Source organism: Ambystoma mexicanum, chromosome 8 (assembly GCF_040938575.1).
Source record: "Ambystoma mexicanum isolate Mex_15411 chromosome 8, UKY_AmexF1_1, whole genome shotgun sequence".
NCBI lineage: Eukaryota > Metazoa > Chordata > Amphibia > Caudata > Ambystomatidae > Ambystoma > Ambystoma mexicanum.
This window is the reverse complement of record NC_090929.1, coordinates 131,936,840-131,956,371: the sequence shown is the minus strand read 5'-3', so window position 1 is coordinate 131,956,371 and position 19,532 is coordinate 131,936,840. Positions and strand designations below refer to the sequence as shown.

At 45.3% G+C, this 19,532-nt stretch overlaps 1 protein-coding gene across 2 annotated transcripts in view; it reads right to left on the bottom strand.

Moving 5' to 3' along the window:
* Positions 1–300: 300 nt before the first annotated feature.
* APEX1 (apurinic/apyrimidinic endodeoxyribonuclease 1) overlaps positions 301–19,532 on the bottom strand; it is a 132,094-nt gene continuing 112,862 nt past the window's right edge. For both annotated transcript variants that reach the window (XM_069609466.1, XM_069609467.1), the window contains exon 5: positions 301–1,960. In XM_069609466.1, the coding sequence (XP_069465567.1) occupies positions 1,446–1,960 (515 nt within the window). In that variant the 3' untranslated portion in view covers positions 301–1,445. The remainder of the gene's footprint in view (positions 1,961–19,532) is intronic.

Genomic DNA, 19,532 nt, shown 5'->3' with positions numbered 1-19,532 from the left:
CCCTTGTAGAAGGTTGATGTTCAAGGGACTTAAGCCATTTTCCACAGTCTCCCTTTTCTTTGGAAGGGGTCTTTTCATCAAACGGCATACAATTCTAAACAGGACAATTTGTGCCAATATTTACTGCAGGATTGTGCGTTTGTAGGGAAGGAACAAGGATAAACAACCTTCACACAATGTCCTGCTCCCACTCCAAAGATAAATCCTTCTTAGAGGGTGGCAGCTTTAGAATCGAGAAATAATAGCGAGGTACACAAAAAATGATCTCACATTCTTTAGAAGAAATCACAGGTTCATAACTTAGAATTTAATGTCTTTATTGCAAGTAACGGTTAGGAAACAAATTCAGACCTCATGGGTTACCGTGACGGTATTCTTGTTTATCAATGTCATTTGATGTATTTCAGTAGCATACAAGAAAAAGTCTAAACCCAACTTTATAAAACACTGAACCAAACCAAAATGAACAACAATTATGCCACTGTTACAACTGAAACTCAACTCTATGGTGCATTGGGTAAGCATAAAACACATTTAATAAGTATTGCATAAGTGGAAGACTTAATACAATGGGACGCTGCCCATCTGCAATTACTAACATTTCTGCATTTAGTGAGCAGATCAGTAGTGCTTCGGAGAAAATGCAATCCAGGCATTACTTTGCAATACCCTGATGGTGGAGATATTTCTCTCCATTGGGATGAGTAACTAACTAGTGCTGTGCCTAAGGGAAACCTAATGCATGGGATTCTACAGAAACATTTTCCTAAACATGAGACGGAAAAAGAAATAAGGAAACGAAAGAAAGCAAAGAGAACAGGAGAGCGACCGAAAGCTGGAGCAAGAAATCAAAAACGAAGGAGAGGGAGAAAAAAAGGCAAGAAAGAAGGCGAGAGAGAAATTAACCCATGTAAAATTTGCGATGACCTCTGCAGATACACATTGGGACCATACAAAATCAAGGCCATCAGCATACATGAAATTGTCATTTAAAGTTCTTCTGCTGAAGACCCAGACAGGGGTGTTTGCTCTACTACATTTGTATTTTGTAATGCCATTCTAATAAAACCAAGATATGATAGTGTATTGATATTTTTATAAAGTACCGTGCTAAAAAAACCAAGAACCTTTGACAGGGGTTCAAGAAGTAACTGAAGAGTAAGGTGGTGAGGGGGAACACCACTGGACTACTACGACCAAACAGGCGCGTAGGTAGCATCAAATGCTAAATGGGAGGGTATTTATGAAACTACATACTTAAAAAAAATCCTTTATATGTTCCTTTGTAAAACAATGAAAATCACACACTTCCCATCCCAACAAAGACTTTAAAAAAATGCTATGGACTTCACAATAAAAGTGGGAACTACCATAAGTGGCGTAAATGAAGCACACTGATCATTCGTTACGGTGGACCACCTTTGCATTTTCTTCTCCTTTACAACTCACATGGCAATGTACAGCGTGATGGGACAGTGGTCACTTCCTAGAGCTTTTGAGCGGATTTTACTGTCACACAGCTTGTCCACCAGTGCCCCAGAGAGCACAAAGTAGTCAAGTCGCCAGCCTACATTCTTGCCCCGGGCATTCATCATGTAGGTCCAGAAGGTGTAGGCATAGGGTACATCAGGGTAGAGGTGGCGGAAGCTATCCACAAATCCCTCTGCCAGAAGGGTACTGAAACCTTCCCTCTCCTGAGGAGTAAAGCCAGGAGTCTTCTTGTTGCCCTTCGGGTTCTTCAAATCAATCTCTTGGTGTGCCACATTCAGGTCACCACACAGGATCAACGGTTTCTTATCATCAAGGTCCTTCAGGTAGGCACGGAAGTCTACATCCCATTTCTGGCGATAGTCCAAGCGCACCAAGCCACGACTTGAATTGGGGACATATGCTGCCACCAAAAAGTACTTGTCAAATTCTGCAGTTATGACCCGTCCTTCTTTATCATGTTCTTCAATTCCTGGAAAACATCAAGAAATCAGCTATCTCGAACATTAGTTTCCACATAAACACAATAGAAAACACTTATTCAGCAGGATATAGTGTTCCATTAAAACAAACATGCAACAGTTTGAAAAAACAAAAACGACACTCAAAATAATAATGGCTTGGACGAAGAGAACATGTAACCGCAGGGCTAGAACTCATTTGGAAGAAAGCTCCCAATAAAAGAAAGATAGCGCAAACGACAACCAAACCAATCGCCAGAGCAATAGGGGGGCATCACTGATGAATGTTCAAATAAAGTACAGGACTGCAGGCTGTGGAGTATGAATTTGACAGTACTGGGGGGCCTGGACGGTAGGGAACTTCGGATAAAGAAATACATAAAAAGAAATAAAATCCACCAAGAAAATACATGTTTTCAAACTTAGAGACAATGTAATGTATATGTTTCAAACTTCAATTTAAAATTAAATTTTCAAACTGCTAGTTTCAAATTAAGTTTTGAAACTAAAGACCTATGATAGGTAATGCTCTCGTCCTCTGTTTCATTCTTTGTTTCTGCCGATTTTGGGTGCCTTTATCGGAGGACACCAAATTCTGTTAATCTGCGAGAGATTCGCTGTTGCCTCAGAGGTTTGCCAGATTATCTACATTGCCATTTTCCGTGCACTTTGGATCGGCGAGTGGTAAGCCGCAGTTGCCAAAGCAAACTGTTTCTCCATTTTTGAGAGAAAACGTTAATTGCCTGGAACTCCATTTCCAGCAAATGTGTGATTTCTTTAGAATTTTAGTCTTCCTTCGACCATAAGGCTATATGTCACAAGTAAACATTTGCAACGTTTCTAGTCTATACTTTTGCAAAAGCTCTGTATTTCTGTATTCAATCTGCTTAATGTAATCTATTCTAGCGGGTGATATATAAATGAAGTATTGTTAGGACAGTTTTTCAACCATTCAACTGAGGCAGTACAATACTCCGCTCTTAGTATAAGGCTGTATGTACCCCCTGAATTCATGGTAGTGTAGACAGAGCAGGAGGGGGAGAGAGGGCTGTAGAATCAGTACAAATGAAATTGTAATACAAATGGTCCAAAAACGAATGGTTTATTTAAATACAAGTAGCCCCAGAATAAATCTTGGGGGAAGTAAGTACTATCACATTATAAATAACCACAATTATTAAAAAAAATAAACCACCACTATGCTTGAAGGTACACATATCAAAAAATATAACCTAATTTGGAACACCTAACAAGAGTTCTAGGGAAGTCAACACCAATAGTTACTTTTAGATTACTTTCAGTAATACCAGGGTAGTAGGCCCTACCAGTTGTACTGTGACGCTCAGCAGTAAATCACATAGTAAGATCAACTAGACAATATACTTTTCTGATCTTGTGAAACAGATTCTATAAACCTATAACTGATTCAGGATAACAGTTATTCTTGGGGAGTTGGAACCGAGAGGGGGCCGTGGGGGGGGGGGGGGTGTAATATTCAATTATAGTTGCTTTTCAGTTCACAGATTAAGGGAAGCAATAACTCACTTATTTTTGGATAACAGTTCTACTCAAGGTATGTAAATCCCATACACTTTATACAGGCGCTATAAGCGACGTAAAGGCAGGTATAAAACCAAGACTCTTTTTGTGTCCGTCTACAACAGACCAGAGAAAGCAAAACCCAGTGTTACACTATGAATGACTCCGTTATTCTAGGTAGGTAAAACATAATGCCGCCTTATTCTGGACAGTCTAAAAGCAAGTCAGGGGAAGCAAGACCCAGTTGGGAAACATACACACTAATTTTCTGAAAGAAATAGTTAAGTGAAGCCAACAGCATTACTTTCGGCAAAGAGGCACAACCAATTCACAGGTGAGGTAATACCTTAAAAATGTTCTTCCATTCTGAAAAGTAGTTAAGAAACTTTTGTAACTATTCACTCTCAAGAGTTACAGTTACCAACCAACGCCTAAGGAACTTTTAAGCACATTCTCTTTTCTAGGCAAAAGCCCCAATCCTTTAAAAGTCTTTCCCTTATTCTTGGAGCATGAGTGTTCTCAGTGGCAAAAGGGGTGGGGGTCACTAGGGTTCAGCGTCCAACCAGCAGTGCAGGATAGATTCTCAAGTAGCAAAAGTCAGAGTTCCCAAGGAAGACTGTTCAAACAAGGCGAGTGTTTAACTCTAGTTAGTTGAGGGTCCAGGGGCTTCACAGAGGAGGAGGAGGAGGAGGAGGAGGAGGATTCCAGCAGGACCGCCAGCCAATCAGGATTGGTTGCTTTCAGGCATTCCTAGTTACAAAGGACCTCCTTCACATCCTGCCTTTCCAGACACATTGGAGCCAGAGGCGGGTTTCAGGACTGAAGCCCACCAAAGGCAAAAACAAACAAAGGGCTCAACTTGGCTTTGACGCACAGTAAAACCCAAGAAAGACCTCACAAACAGAAAATGGTGGAAAAGAAAGTCAAGCCATTTTGACAAAATGGTCACCTGTACTGCAGCTGAGGGTTCAGCCTGCGGTAGAAAAGCACAATGGTAGCAACATTAAACCACTGCCACCAGCCATTTAAAGTAGGGAGGGTAACGAAAAAGGTAACAAGAACGTAGGATAAGGGGTTAATAGCTAGCATCCCAGCACTCCACATAAAATGGGGTGTGCTCTACCTACAAAGAGAAAAGGTAAGTAAAGTCAATTTCACTTACTATTCTTGGGAACAGTAGTTTGCACAAGAAAGGTTATTTTAAACTTATGAGAAATCTAAAGGACCCCTCTGTGACACTGCACACAAAAAGTAGACGCCTATGGAACAAAGGAAACGCACAATCCAAATCAGGTTAAAACAGGCGAGAGTGAGAAGTACTCACTCCAGTGTTAAAAGTCCTATAGTCCAGCAAAAGAGCTTGGGGTCTCTAAGGTGGGAGGAATTAAGCACCAAAATGAAAATTCTCCCTAACACTAACCAACCATCCTCGACATACACCTTTCCTAGTCATCATTCATGGCACCATCCCATTCATCGCAGAGCATTATTTCTTGGATGCAGGGTAGAGGAAAGTAGTCGACCCAAATGTTAGCATTGAAGGAGCGTAAATCTACGTGTAATTTGAGGTCACAGGCTTGTCTTTCCAGGACCGCTGGGTTTACAAATAGTTTCAATCACCTCTTCCCCGTTGGAGGTCGAGTAGGATGTCTAAAATCCTTAAACTTTCCCAATTTCAGGGTGAAAATGTCCTTGTGCTACTGATGGCCTGCGAAGCTGTCAGGACTTGTTCATATGTACAGGGATCCAGTTTCATTCATGGATTAGTGATAATTTTGCCTCTTTTCGCCCACTCTCATTATGGTATTTATGGAGCGTGGACCTTGCTTGGAAAAGCAACAGTGCGCTTCACAGAGGTATACAACAGTAGAGATCCATAACAGAGCGCTTTTAAGAGGTAACAGAACAGATACAGTGGGGGTTGGCATACAGAGTGGCACAGCTGTACAGGGTGGAGGAGAGGAGCAGATGGCGTCTAGTGAGTCAGGAGGTGTGGGGGTGACGCGATGTCCTAGGTGTTGAGCGTTGGAAAGATTTCTCTATACTGTACCTTTCCTTCCATTTTAGTGGACCCCCAAACTTTTTGCTTTTTATTTTTGAATCGGACCTACCGTTGTGCAGTACAGTGCTTTTGCTCATCTGTTATGGGGAAACAGACATGTCAGTACTGGGAAACATTGTTTACTTTCTCCTTAATACTGTCATTACTACTTTGGTAACTTTTATGATATGATAGGTTATTTATAATGTGCAAAATACCCAACGGTTTCTAAGCGTGCACCCGGGGATCGAAGTGTTGCTTCGTGTCGTCTTGCATCCAAGGCGAGCACGTTGCCCCTGAGCTATCCACCCAAGACCATCATTATCATTGCACCATGCAACTTACAATGCAGTTCAATGGGGTACATTTTTGTTTTTGCCCTAGACTAACTCAGAAGATTTTGGTTTACTCTAGGTGTGCTAAATGGACAAGCTGATGGCAGCAGTGACTTTACAATTTTTTGGTGTTTTTCGTTTTAGCCTTACCACGTTTGGCTGCCAACTGTGGATAGTGACCAAACATGGCCATGCCACAAGGAATTTCACTTGTCCTTTGACATTCAGGCCAGGAAAAGCCTTTTATGGACTTCCAGTGCCCGGGAAAGCAGAGGCTTTTGGCGGCTTACTGGAGGGCTATGTGTGTTTGCTGGCAGGATGTGGGCTGGCACGGTGTGGTCACAATACACAAACTGGTTTCAGTGTGTCCGAGTGATATGCATGAGCGTTCCAGATAGTGGTCCTGATTGGACCACTGCTGGGGCATGTGTGGGAGCTAGGTCTACTATTGGCTTGTTCGGCTCATACCTGGCTTTTGGGATAAGAAGAGGCCCCTGCACCCACTCTGGAGAGATCCTGGAGAAACCTGAAAGAGTCAAGATTTCTGTCCAGCTGTGAGACCCGGGAGGAGACTAGTGACTAGTCTGAAGGAGGCCTGGCGGGCAATTTCTGCTGCTGTCCTGGAAGAACCCTGTCCTGCTGTCGATCTCCAGCAGTCCTGCGAAGGAGCTGCAACCCTTTTCTGGACGTCTGCTCGGTACCCTGTGAAGAAGAGGCTTCGGAAGTGCCCCGGGAAAGCCCTGTGGCTGACCAGTTTCAGACACCGTGCTGCCGACGTCGCTGTTCCGAGTTGAGGAACTTGGGGGATCCTCAGCTAGAAGACTCACCACAGCAGAATTCCGGAGTCCTAGCATCAAGGGGACCCAAGATAGGAGGGAAGGTCCGACTGTGACAAGTGAGCCCCTGTGCATCGCCGTGCTGCGGTGACCGCCGTCTCAAACAGCTCACCTGAGTCGAGGCCAGTCCTGAGAGGGGCCATGCATTCCTCCAACAAGAGTACTTGCATCAGCCGAAGACACAGATCAGAGATCTGTTTTGAACCTGCAACCCCTGCGAATGAAGGGCGGAGGCTGACAGCAGGAAATGCAGCAGCTTGGTGGTGAGGGCAGGAGCCCCCACCTACCCTCAGCACCGGAGGAGCTGAGCTGCCTCATGCCCTTCTGCATCCCCATGACCTCCCACTGCAGATCTTCCCCGCTGTCGAAGCCCACAATGCATCTCACTCCCATACAGTGAGATTACCTGATGCCCTGGGCCAGAATCACCCTCCATCTACAAGAATGCTTAGATCTACGGCCCCATTTCTCCCAGGCAGCCCAGTTTACATGCTTGTAAGCGCGCCAACATTAATTTAAAAAAAACTAAATGTCCGGCGTGACGCAGAGCCATAGCAAGACTCAGCGTCGCCTTGGTTGCTAAGCAACCATCTTAATTTGCCACGTATCTGCCGGCAGGCGGAAGAGCCGGCCTCACCGAAGGCCACCCAAGGCCCGGTTTGCCCGTTAGCCGCTGCTCGTTGCTCCACCTCGTCTTTTTGCTCCGTTGTCATGAACTATTAACTTTTTCAAGACCAGCATCTACTCCTACTCTCAAGGACGGACTCATTTGTAAGTAATTGGCATGATTGGTGCAAATCCCCTGACTCCCCCCACCCATATTTAGGGCACATTCACCTTCCCTCTTGTATTCAATGATTGTGCACCACACCCATCTACATGCCTATATTCTGCCTGTTGCTCTCTACGCACGCCAAAACCAATGCCCAAGTCAATTATGTCTGTATAAACACCCTGTGCACCACCAACGGCATCAACCCAAAACATCATGATTGAGCCTGCCATTCGCACCAAACACCCATGCTACAAATGTATTAGCCATATGTGCCTGAATGCACTTTAGACTATTGTGTCATGAGTTAACCTACACACTGTGCCACCTACACACTGTGCCTGACTGTACCAGCCTACGGTGCCTAATCTGAACCAGCCGGTTGTGCCTAATCTGAACTAGCCTATTCTCCCTACTGAACTAGCCCGTTGCGCCCAACTATACTAGCCCACTCTCCCCAATTATACTAGCATGTTGTGTACCAGCCAACTGTACCTGTATGTACTAGCCCACTGTGCCAGAGTCAACGCGAGTCAACCCTCCACCCAAACTGTCTGTTCATGGCAACCCTCTATATAACCACCGTTACCTTGGCAGCAACTCTTTACCTCCTCCAATCCAACACCAAAACCGTCCTCCCTGCAAATCCACTACCTCAATCACCTCCACCTCAACATCACACATACACCTGGACCATGGGGTATGCTGACACTAAACAAAACGGCCCTCTAAATTGCTCCATTAGCCCACTAGAATGGATTTGCCTATTCGCGGCCCCTCCCACACCTTGGAACCCATGCCCAATGAAAAACAGAAACCAGAGACTTGGCTCCCGGTTCTTACCCCCCCTAGGAACCTCAACAAAAAATACCCCCCCCCTCACTCATCCTAACCAACATCAAGCCAGCACTACAAAAATCAGCATAATTGAACACCCTCTGATCAAAGGTTCCCTCATCAATGCTCATTCACTGGTCGCCTATGCACTAGACATTGCGGACCTCATCTCTGCTAACAACCTTCACTTTCTGGCTATCACCGAAAAACTGGCTGCATCAGGCAGCAGGACCAGCTCTGTCCCTTGCCATCCCAGAGGGCTATTCCATTCTAAGGAATGACAGGGTCTCAGGTAAAGGAGTAGCAGCCTTTATCGCCAAAACATCCCTTGGCCTTAGAATAACCCCTCTGTCCAGCTTCCAGTCCGCTGAACTTATGTCAGTCAAGTCCCAACTCTCCGCAGCACAAACCGTCCTTATGCACCTCATTTACAGACCACCAGGCCCCAGCTCCACATTTGAGGAAGAAATATCTGACCTCCTGACCACTAATACCAAAACAGAATCTCAAGTCATCCTACTTGGGGATTTAAACTTAGGCCTCAGCGATCCTAATGACGCCAATGCCCTTTCCCTAGAAAACACCATCTCCCAACTAGGGTTCAAGCATAGGATCTCAGCCCCAACACAAAGGCAGAACCCTTAATTGGTTGGCGGATCACAACTGCTCCACCTCCATCCTCAAAAATGAGCCAATCGCCTGGTCAGACCACCAGGTTATCTCCTTCTCCATCCAAGGGATGAGGCAGCCGAACACCCCTCCGCCTACTATCCCACAAACCCTCACCAGGAATAACCGCAACATCACCTTGCAAAGCCTTTGCCCCTTAATCCACAACATCCTCGCTCCTGCAAACTATACCAACTTAGATGTGGATAAACTTGCTGAAATCTATTATAAAGCATGAAAATGGAAGGGAGTGTCGCTATGCCGAAATTGGAGAGCTAAAAATGGGGGTCATTTAAATCCTGAAACTCCCCTGAATAGCTCTATATACAAGCAATAAATGCTGGGTTTAATTGTTGGAAAAAAAAAGGGAAAAGAATATATATAAATACTTTTAATGCAATATACAGTCGTGAGACATTTTTCACATAGCAGACATTTTATAAAAATATATAATATAATGTGTATCCAGCATTTAGACAAGTGAACAATCAACAAAAAACTAACAAAAAAGCAACAATATACAATACTTTTTCATAATTTTTAAAACATAAAAAGCAAATTTGTACGGGTTGACACACACCTAACTTCGATCTGTTATCTAATCACAGAAGGAAATGCACTAGGGTCAAGAGCCGGTGGTGTCAAAAAAGTAACAAGTATGTAAACCTGTGAGAAATGAAAAGGCTGAAAAGATATAACCGGAAACCCGGATGAATTGGGCAGCAGGGTGGTAGGGCTTGGATATGTCTGTCTGTCCTACCAGGGTCTCGGGAAAAGTTCTGTCCGAGATACACACCCTTTAATTATGCTGCTCTAATCAAGGAATCTATCCTTAATGTTCCCAGTGTGCGAACCTAAAAGAATAATGGGATCTGGACAAAAAATGCCAGGGGTTATTGTTCAAATATATAGTCTGTTTTCAAAATTTAGCCAAATCTATTATAAAACATTTGAATCAGCAGTAGATATAGCTCCTATCAAACTCACCAAAGCTAAACCGGTAGCCCAGCTGAACAAAATGTTCACTCCTGGGCTCAAAATCCTTCGGAACGCCAAACAAACGGCGGAAGCCACGTGAAAAAAATAAATAAAAGCCCAGCCAGGCCAACAAAACTCTGTTCACGACAGCAGCCACCACCTACAAAACTTCTATCCACAGAGCCAAAAAAAAGACTAATGACAACAGAATCGAGAATGCCAAATCAAGAACAAAAGAGCTCTTCATGATCCTCAGGGAACTCTAGTCCCCCTCCTCACCCACAGATACCTGTGTGAAAGATGCAGACTGGTGTGAGAGAATCCAAAAAGCTTTGGCAGACACAATTGCCACATTACAATCCAAAATTGAACAGAAAAAAAAAATCTACCCTAGCCAAAAAAAGCTAACTCTCCACTGCCACCCACCGCTAAAACGCCAACCTGCCCTTCGCCTTCACCCATGTCTCAACGAAAGAAGTGGAAAGCATCATCAAAGGCCTCAAGATGCCAAGGGGACTCCTGCCCAGCTCCCATCATCCATGAAGGAACCAGCGACCTGGCCGCATTCATAACAGCCTTAATCAACGCCTCCTTCAAAACAAGCTCAGTCCCTAGTAGCCTCAAGGAGGCTTGGGTCATGCCCCTCAAAAAAAAAAAAAAAAAAAAAAGAAACCTAGCCTAGAACCAAACAACCCCAATAAGAACACACTATGGTCCCCTATATCCTAAAGATCTTAAACAGAGTGGCCTACTTACAAATCCAGAGCACCTGGAAGAGAATCTCTTGGGCCTTAGAGAATCTGGCTTCAGACCAATGCACGGAACAGAGACAGCCCTTCTGGACTTTAAAATTCAGATGGATGAGGCGAAGGACAAGGGGAAGCTAGCCATTCTCCTGCTGCTTGACCTCTCAGCAGCCTTTGACCTTGTTGATCACCAGATCCTCACGAACATCTGACAGCCTCAGCCGCTTTCTCCAGCCAGGCGACCGCCTGGGTCCAATCCTTCCTAGCTGACCGAACCACCCGGGTCTTCTCCCCGGGGCCTTCAGCCCATCCCATCCCCATCCTCTGTGGGGTCCCACAAGGTACGTGCGTCTCGCCTACCTTATACAATAGCTTCACAAAGCTATTGTTAGACCGCCTTGATAACCTGGGTGTCACATGCACAAACTATGCCGACGGTACCCAGGTTCTCATCACCCTCTCGGGTTGTTATTAAGAGGACTCCATACGGATCAACAACCTCTACCTTGAGATCCAAGCCTGGATGCCAGAACACGGCCTATGCCTCAACAACGAGAAAACTGAGCTCCTTCTCGTCCGCTCCCAATCACGGCTAAATAAACTGGACCCCCCGTTTCGCTTCCATCAACATAGACGGTAACCTATTCACTGTGGCCGAAGAAATCAAAACCTTGGGGGTTTATGTAGATTCCACACTTTGCTCAAAAAACAGGTAAACGCCACAGCCTCCTCCACAGCTTACACCAATAAGCTCATCAACTCTTACAAAGCCAAATTCTCCCTAAAAAAAGCAGGCAGCTCCAGTTTCCCAGTCCTAGCCGCCAAACAGTGGAATGCTATACCATTGAGCCTCAGAGCGGAACCCTCCTTCTGGACCTTCAGAGCAAAAACTAAGTTTTGGCTCGCCAACAAGAACTCTACCACTGTCTGACACTAATCACTGTACTTTGTTTTCCTGGGTTTGCCTCTCGACCGCCATGTAACCCGGTCAATTGCGCTTACTGCTACTATCTTGTATGTCCATTTTCTCCTGTAACCTGCTCCAAGTCTCTAGCACCAAAGTTACTGCAGGGTTCGCTGCGCGGTATAACTAAACTAAATGCAACCTCTGACCTTCCATTGACCTGCCAAGTCCTGTGAAGAATCGGAGTACTGGGGGAGGATGGGGAGCAGAGCTACAGTGGTTCTTACCTGCCCCAAACACCCTTTAAAAGTTTTGCTAACTTTTATGAACACTTTGGCTTTGCCATTGCTTGTGCAAGCCTTCAGAAGGTTGTGGACACTTTGGATGACTAGAATAGCTTTCCTCTAACCCTTGGAATCCTTCACTGGACTACAGAGACCATACCTTTATTTTTTACAGCATTACAAACCGTTGGAACGTTTCCTGAACTTTTGGACATAAGGCCCCAGACAACTTAGTGAAGGACTTCTGAAGCTAGGGATAATTCTCTGTGGACCTGTAGTTCATAAACCAATGTATACTTCCTTTACAGGGGTTTAATCTGTAGTATGCCCTACTCTATTGACTATATATGTATTCTATTCGTGGTATCATTTTTTATACATATTGTATGTACTCATTGGGGACCCTTTACAAGTTCACACCCTCTTGAGACTTGGCCTAGACCACTCTTTACTGCTACCTTGAACAGGTTTGTCCCAGTCACAATATAGGTTGGCCTTCTATACATCTGTCCCCCAGGACAGAGTACACATAGAAAATCAGTCCTAACATTGAGGAGGAGAGACTCCTTGAAGCGGTGGGTCTCGAGTTCTTTCTGAATTGTAGGAGTGTGGGGCAGAGTCTGATGCACATGGGGAGGAGATTCCATAATCTTGGGGTGTAGGCAGAGGCGGCTTGATTTTGGGTCCTTTCCTTTTTGCAGCAGCAGATTTCAAGTCTGCATGTGTCCTGGCTTCTGGCGGTGAACTGTCCCCCGGAGATAGAGTTTCTCTGCGGGGTAGCTGGGACTGGTGTGAGAAACCTCAAGTTGTCTCGATGACTAGTCCCCAGGGACATGTCATCCAGGTGGCCAGGACACGGCCATCGCTATTGGATTCAATTCCGGGGGGTGGACCAGTGAGGGAGGATCACCTAGATGGGGGGGGGGGGGGTGTTCTTGGGGAGTGGATGTTGGACACCGACTGGCGAGATGCAGCATTCGCCCTTCTTCTAACACCTTTTCCCCATCCTACCATGTAGAATACTCAGAAACTCAAACCCCCACTGCCCTGTCTGTCACAAACACGTCGCACAGTAAAGACCACACCAGAGGCATTTTCCTGACATGTCCCAACACAAGGGTCAGGCAATTGACCAGAATCACACACACACCAGACGGCCCGATCCTTTTTTGTACACATGGATAAAAGGTGGAGCACTAAAGCACACTACAAGCAAGGTAAACCACACAATGAGACGGCTATCCAAGTATGGCAGATCAAGAGGAGAAAGGCGGCAAGAACCGAAGGGACATCAAGGAGAGAAGCAACCTTGTCTTTTCCGACCTCAGCCTGCAAAGTCTCCATGAAAGGAATCGTAAGACTACGAATAGCCAGCGTGTGTTACAGCAGATGTCTACACAGAGCCCTCCTACACTGATAATCAGGACAGGGGAGAGACTACTGCTACCGTCCTTGACTCCAGAAGAAAAAGAAAGTGGTTCAGTTGCAAATGGTAAAGCAAAAAGGGAAAGAAAAGTCAACTCTTCAAGGGGAAACCAGCTGCAGAGAGGCCCGCCACCACATGGGTGCTCAGTCGGGAGAGACCGCTTAATTCCCCGTACTGCTGAAACTAACGAAAACAGAAGGCCGTATGAGAGCCACAAGAGAAAGGTCCAAGTGGTCCTACAGGGGTCTAGCAAAATCCCCTGTACAGTCGAAAAGTATTTGACCCGACAGGGACATTAAGGGAAGTGAATCCTGCATAGTGAGAAAGTAAAAGGAACTGTAAGATTGGCAAGACTGAACCAGACAGAGGGATGCCGGAAGAGAGGTGAAGCCTGATGCACCAATGAACAATGTGTGGACTAGAGTGAACCTGATAGAGGATAGCCACAGAGAACTGTTTAAAAAAGACATTAAGACTTGTGAATCCGAAAGGTGAAAATATCTTTGAATACAAGCCATAGTGAATGCGACGGAGGGAGGCTGATATTCGAGAGGTGTCTGAGCCCGGAAGAGGGGGACCCAAGGGTGAAAAGCCATCAACCAACGTGCCTACGGAAAGGAACCTTTGTTTGTTTTGAACATATCCGGTCCTCTGAGGCAAGAGACTTTATAGAAGAGACTTAACCAGCGGAGATCCTGATAACTGAACAGAACTGCAGTCTTGTGCTGTGCTCAGGAGTTCCCGCCTTGTCCCATGCTCAAAATGTGGGGAAGGGAGACCCCCGGCTACCACATCCTGACAACATTTGTGACTTTTTGTGTGAACCATATACTACACCTTTTGTATTTAGTTGTAAGGATTGGTAATTGTTTTAGCTTGGGCCTTTTATTTGACAAGACGCCACTAGGACTGTCTTATTTGATGGTCGTAGCTTGCTCCGATCTTAAGAGTTAGGTTTAGTCGTTTTTCCAACCTACCTATACAGTTTAATAAACACCCCTGAACTGTGATCACTTGTGTCCATCTATTCTGGATACAATGCCTTCTCTAAACTGGAGGGAGAATGCCTTCTAGATGATGCAGCAAGACTTGAAGGCGATTTGTGCATGCAGTGGGAGCCAGTGAAGGTCAATGAGGGATGTGGTTGTAGACCCTTAATGAGGCGTGCGGCCGCAGGTAGGACACTTCTCAGGGGCACAAGGGATTTGGGTCAACAGGTCTTTTGCGTCTGAACACAGTGAATGTGTCCCCAGGGTGCATTCAAGTTCTTAAGTATTCAATCCCTTTGGTGGCGTCAATGGACGGTTCTAATGAAGGGTTGCAGTGAGGGAGTAGCCGTTCCTTTCATTATTGTAACCGTGTACAATGATCGGCTCACATATTTTCTGTTTGGCAAAGGCACCAAACATGCAATGGCCATAGGTTTCGATGTTCTCTCATCTGAGCACTGGGCTCTCATGTAGAAATTGTGTACCTCCACGACTAGGCTGGGGGGTTAGTTATCGAGGCTCTCTGTCCTTTTAGTGGCTTCCGTGTAGACTTTGAAACTGCAGTCACCCCTCTTGGCATATACTTTGGGGACATAGTCAAATGCAACTTGTCTTTCAGTGCAGTAGTCTGCCATGGACATGACTAATGGGGCTGTTTGTTTTTGGTTGAAGGTGCCACTCTTGCCACAGGTTGTTAGGGAGAATTCTCATTTCTGTGTGAATTCCCTTCTACTTTAGAGACCTCCAGCTCTTTTGCTGACTTTAGGAGTTTGAATTTTTATTCTGCAGTTCTCATGTCCTTTTCCTCTTATTTGAAGACTGGTTATTTTGGTTTTGGAGTCTGACAAACTCCATAGGCATCATATTTCTGTATTGTGACATATTTCTGTATTGTGACAGCCAACACCCTCAGTGCAGTGTCAGAGAAGTCCTTTGGATTTCTCTCAAGGTTTTAATACCTTCTCTTGGATAAACTACTGTTTCCAAGAGTTGTAAAGTGAAATTGACTTTACTTAACTTTTTCTCCTTGCAGACCCAGCACACACCATGTGGATTACTGCAGGGGTTTACTTAGTACCCCCTTTGTCCACCTTCTAATTTAATATTTTTATGTAACCCTCAGTACTATTAATGGCTGGTGGCAGTGGTTTATTTTTCCTACCATTATGCGTCATTACCACAGGCTGAATCCTCAGCTGCAGTATTGCACCTATGGGGCCATTTTGACATAATGGATATCCAGTCTTCTTTTTCGCCATTTCTTGCTTCTGAGGTCCTTCACTCTGCGCCCCAAACCAGGTTTGGTCTCTGCCGGTATTCACTGGTGAAGCCTGCCTCTGGCGCCAGCGTGTCTGGCAGGACAGGAAGCAAGGGAAGTTCCGAAACTACCTGTGCATAGGCTCCTTGGTTACAGGAATGCACCCAACGGTGACTGGCCAGCTAGCTGTCCTTGGAGGTCTTTTGCAAGGAAGTCAGAGTCGACCACTGGACGAAGGAACAAGCTTGCTGCACCCTCTTGGACCGTGTGTGTGCCTGGTGAAGCCCTGCTGCAGTGTTGAAGCTCCAAATTTTCGAATTGACTAGAGAAGCCCGGAAAGGACAACCTCCTCCTTTTGGGTTGGTGGGACCAACTGACCCCAGGACGAACTTGACTGGAACCCCTCTCCCTGCTGGCTTTTCGCTGCGGCTGGTACCGAGTGCCAAGAGAAAGGGACACCAGAATCGAGTGCATCGCCTTTAAGCCGGACCAGAGCTCGAGAAGATCTGCTGGACTCCCTCGAAGCAGGACGGCCCAACCCTGAGCCACCTCAACAGGGTGCTGGACCGCAGAAGCAAGGGGAGCCCACAAGGTGTCCAAGAACCGCGGTGGTGCCATTTGCCAGTAGCTGAAACCACAAAGTGCTGCTGATTTGGAGTAAGCCCATTGCTGCCGCCGACTTCAACCCGTAGTGCAGGAGTCCCCAGACATACTCCCTCTTGTCCCCAAGACTGAGGACCAGGAATAATAGGATCTGCAGGACTACAACAGGAACAGAAGCCCGCTGGACCCTTTTCTTCAGGCTGAAGGTACTGTGTAACTAGGGGGTAGTTACCTCTTGTGTGTAGCTTGCTTGCACTCACTGGAGACTTGCATTTGCTGCCTTTGCAGAGTTGCTTGCATCTTTGATTTTCACAAACCTCCCAGCTTGTGGCACAACAGAGATTTCTTTACTTCAAGGAGGGCCTCAGCTCACCTAGACTTCACTCAATTGACATTGGCTGTCCTGACGCCCAGTAGACTCTTCTGACCCTCCGACTTTGTGTTCATCTGTCCCTCAAAGTTACTTGTATAGCTGGGAAAGGATTATTGTAATCAAGAAACCTTTGAATACATGTCACTGTGAATCAAGTTATATCTCTACAGCTCACATTGACCCCCCTTGAGATAGGTCTGGCTGCTCAGTCACTCTACCAACTTGTATAGTACAGACCTGTACCAAAGGTTGGGTTACCTATTGCCAAGATGACCAGGCTGGTGTAGTCTCCCATAGGGTTACTACATACAATCTTGCCTATCACAGGTCGCTTGGCCAGAATTGGCTTGTGGCCATCCGCTTGGGCAGTTCGTCCAGAAGCTGGCCACCATCGTGAATGAAGGGGCTGGTGACAGTATATTGATCAGTATGAGATATTCAGCCTAGAAGAGGCTGGTGTCCCATCTGCTCAGCTTGGAATTATTGTCTGAAATTGGCTGGCGGCCTGTTAAGACAGTTTTTCTGAAGTCCAACTATGGGCTTAGTAAAACCATTCAACTGAGGCAGTACAAGACACCACTCTTAGTATAAGTGTGTACCGCGTGAGTTCATGGTAGCGTAGACAGAGCAGCCAGGCTTATTTTAGGAGGGAGAGAGGACTGTAGAATCAGTACAAATTATATTGCAATACAAATGGTTCAAAGAAACACTGAAACAGTTTGCACGTGAAAATAAATGATTTATTTAAATACGAGTAGGCCCAGATAAATCTAGGGGTAAATAAGTACTATCACACATTATATGTAATCACAATTATAAATAACCCTTTTCATAGACATTCAGCATAGGTCACACCTATTCTTTGGGAGTAAAAACCAAAGGTTACTTTCAGATTACATTAAGTAATTCAAGGGTAGTACACCCTACCAATTGTACAGTGACGCTGGACAATATAAGTTTTGAGAATACTCTAGGTACAGTACAAACCTACAACTACGTTTGTGATAACACACAGTTATACTAGGTGAGTAAAACCTAGGGATGTAATATTCAATTACAGGTGCTTTTGAGATCAATGAAACACAGATTGGATGGCACACAGCTAACTCGAGGCAAGTCAAACCCATATACATTTTTACTCTTACAATGGAGTCCAAGTTAGATCTTTCCCAGCTACACAAGTAACTTATAAGTGACATTTAGAACCCAAAGGCTCTTCTTGTGTCGGTCTACAACAGCAGAGGGGAAAGCAAAACCCAATGTCACACTTTACTGAATTACAAAGTTACTCTAGGTAGGCAACAACCTAATGCAGACTTATTCTGGACAGGCTAACAGCAAGTCAGGGGAAGCAAGACCCACTTGGGGGACACTCATACAGTTATCCTAAGAAATAATCTGGTGAAACCAACACACTAATTTTGGGAAGAGGCACAACCTAATCGCAGGTGAGTAATATACCTTCACATCTACTTTCTATTAGAATGGCAAAACGGTTTCTAAGGAAAGAAATATGTTAACCATACGTTTAAGAATAGTGCATCAACTGTTGTGACTAACTCTTAGTTAGTTAGCAACCAACTCCTTTTCAAGTTAGCAACTTTTAAACAATTATTCTCTTTTCTAGGCAAAAGGCCCAATCCTTAAAAATTGTTTCCCTTATTCTTGGAGCAAGAGCGTTCTCAGTGGCAGAAGGGGGGTCATTAGGATCTTGTGACCAACGGACAGTGGCAGAATAGGTTCTTAAGTAGCAAATGTCATAGTTATTTAGGAAGAATGGGCAAACAGGTGAGCACTTTACTTCTAGAGTTAGAAGAGGGTTGAGGGGCTTACCAGAAGACACCCTAGCAGGATTCTAGCAGTGGGACTGAGTGCACTGGACGAGAGGCCACCCCATCACAGAAAACACCCCGCAGCTACACAGGAATCACAAAAGACTAAGCACATACCAAGGTCAACACCGTACCGCAGCGAAGATTTTGCAGCAGGACGTCTTCAGGATCTGCAGCCAAAAACCCTGTCATTCGATTTTTTGTCATGGTGACTGAAAACAGGACCTTCTAAAGGACTTTGTCGCAGGAATCAACGAAGAAAGCTCTAGGCAAGGTTTTCGTCGCAGCTGGATGCGGTTATGTGGATTTGGCGCCTTTTACAGCAGCAAAGAAAATTGCGGTTCAATTCTCATAGTTACAAAGGTCCAGCACTCTGCTGAGGGGACTCGATACAGGTCTCTGGAGATACACCAGGATACCCATGAAGTTTCAGCGAGATTCGGAAGACCGTGCACCGCACAATGGCACGAGATCCCAGGGTATTGCAGCCCCGGAAGGTCACAGCAATGTATGGGATCGCTCAGGTTCTGGGTTGTCATTTTCGAAGTCCCCACGTCTATTGGAAGGAAGTGCTACAGCAGACTCTGTTTATACAGCAGGCTCTCCGGTCGTTGGAAATCATCTAAGCCGCTTTTCCTTCATCACCCTCTTCAGCTTCACAGTATTTAACAGGAACTACAGCATAACTTCTTCATTCTCTCCCTGCATTTTACAATAAGAGGTTGTCTGGTTGTCCATTCAGGACAGCCAGCCCCACACTGGGATTTGTCCCCATTCAGGTAAGAAGGAAGACAAAGGACTGGAGTTTGACTCCTCCCTCTCTTCCTATCTTCACAGAGGCTGGAGGGCAGGGAGTCCAAGGGACTCCGAAGATAAAACAAACAAACTAAAAGTAAAAAAAATAAAGAAAATCACACACAGGAATTTCCCGCCCTGGATGTCAGGGGCAGGAACAAGAAAGGACAAAAAACACTAAGGTGGCAAAAAAAAAAAGACAGGGCCATTTTGATAAAAACAAGCACCGGTGCCTTTACTGCAGCTGTGAACACAGCCTGCGGTAAAGGTGTGCCAAATTAATACAAGGTATCGTTGCCACCAGCCATTGAAGACAAGCTTGTCCCTGTAACAGAATTGTTACAGTTTAAGTGTGAAATAGGATAC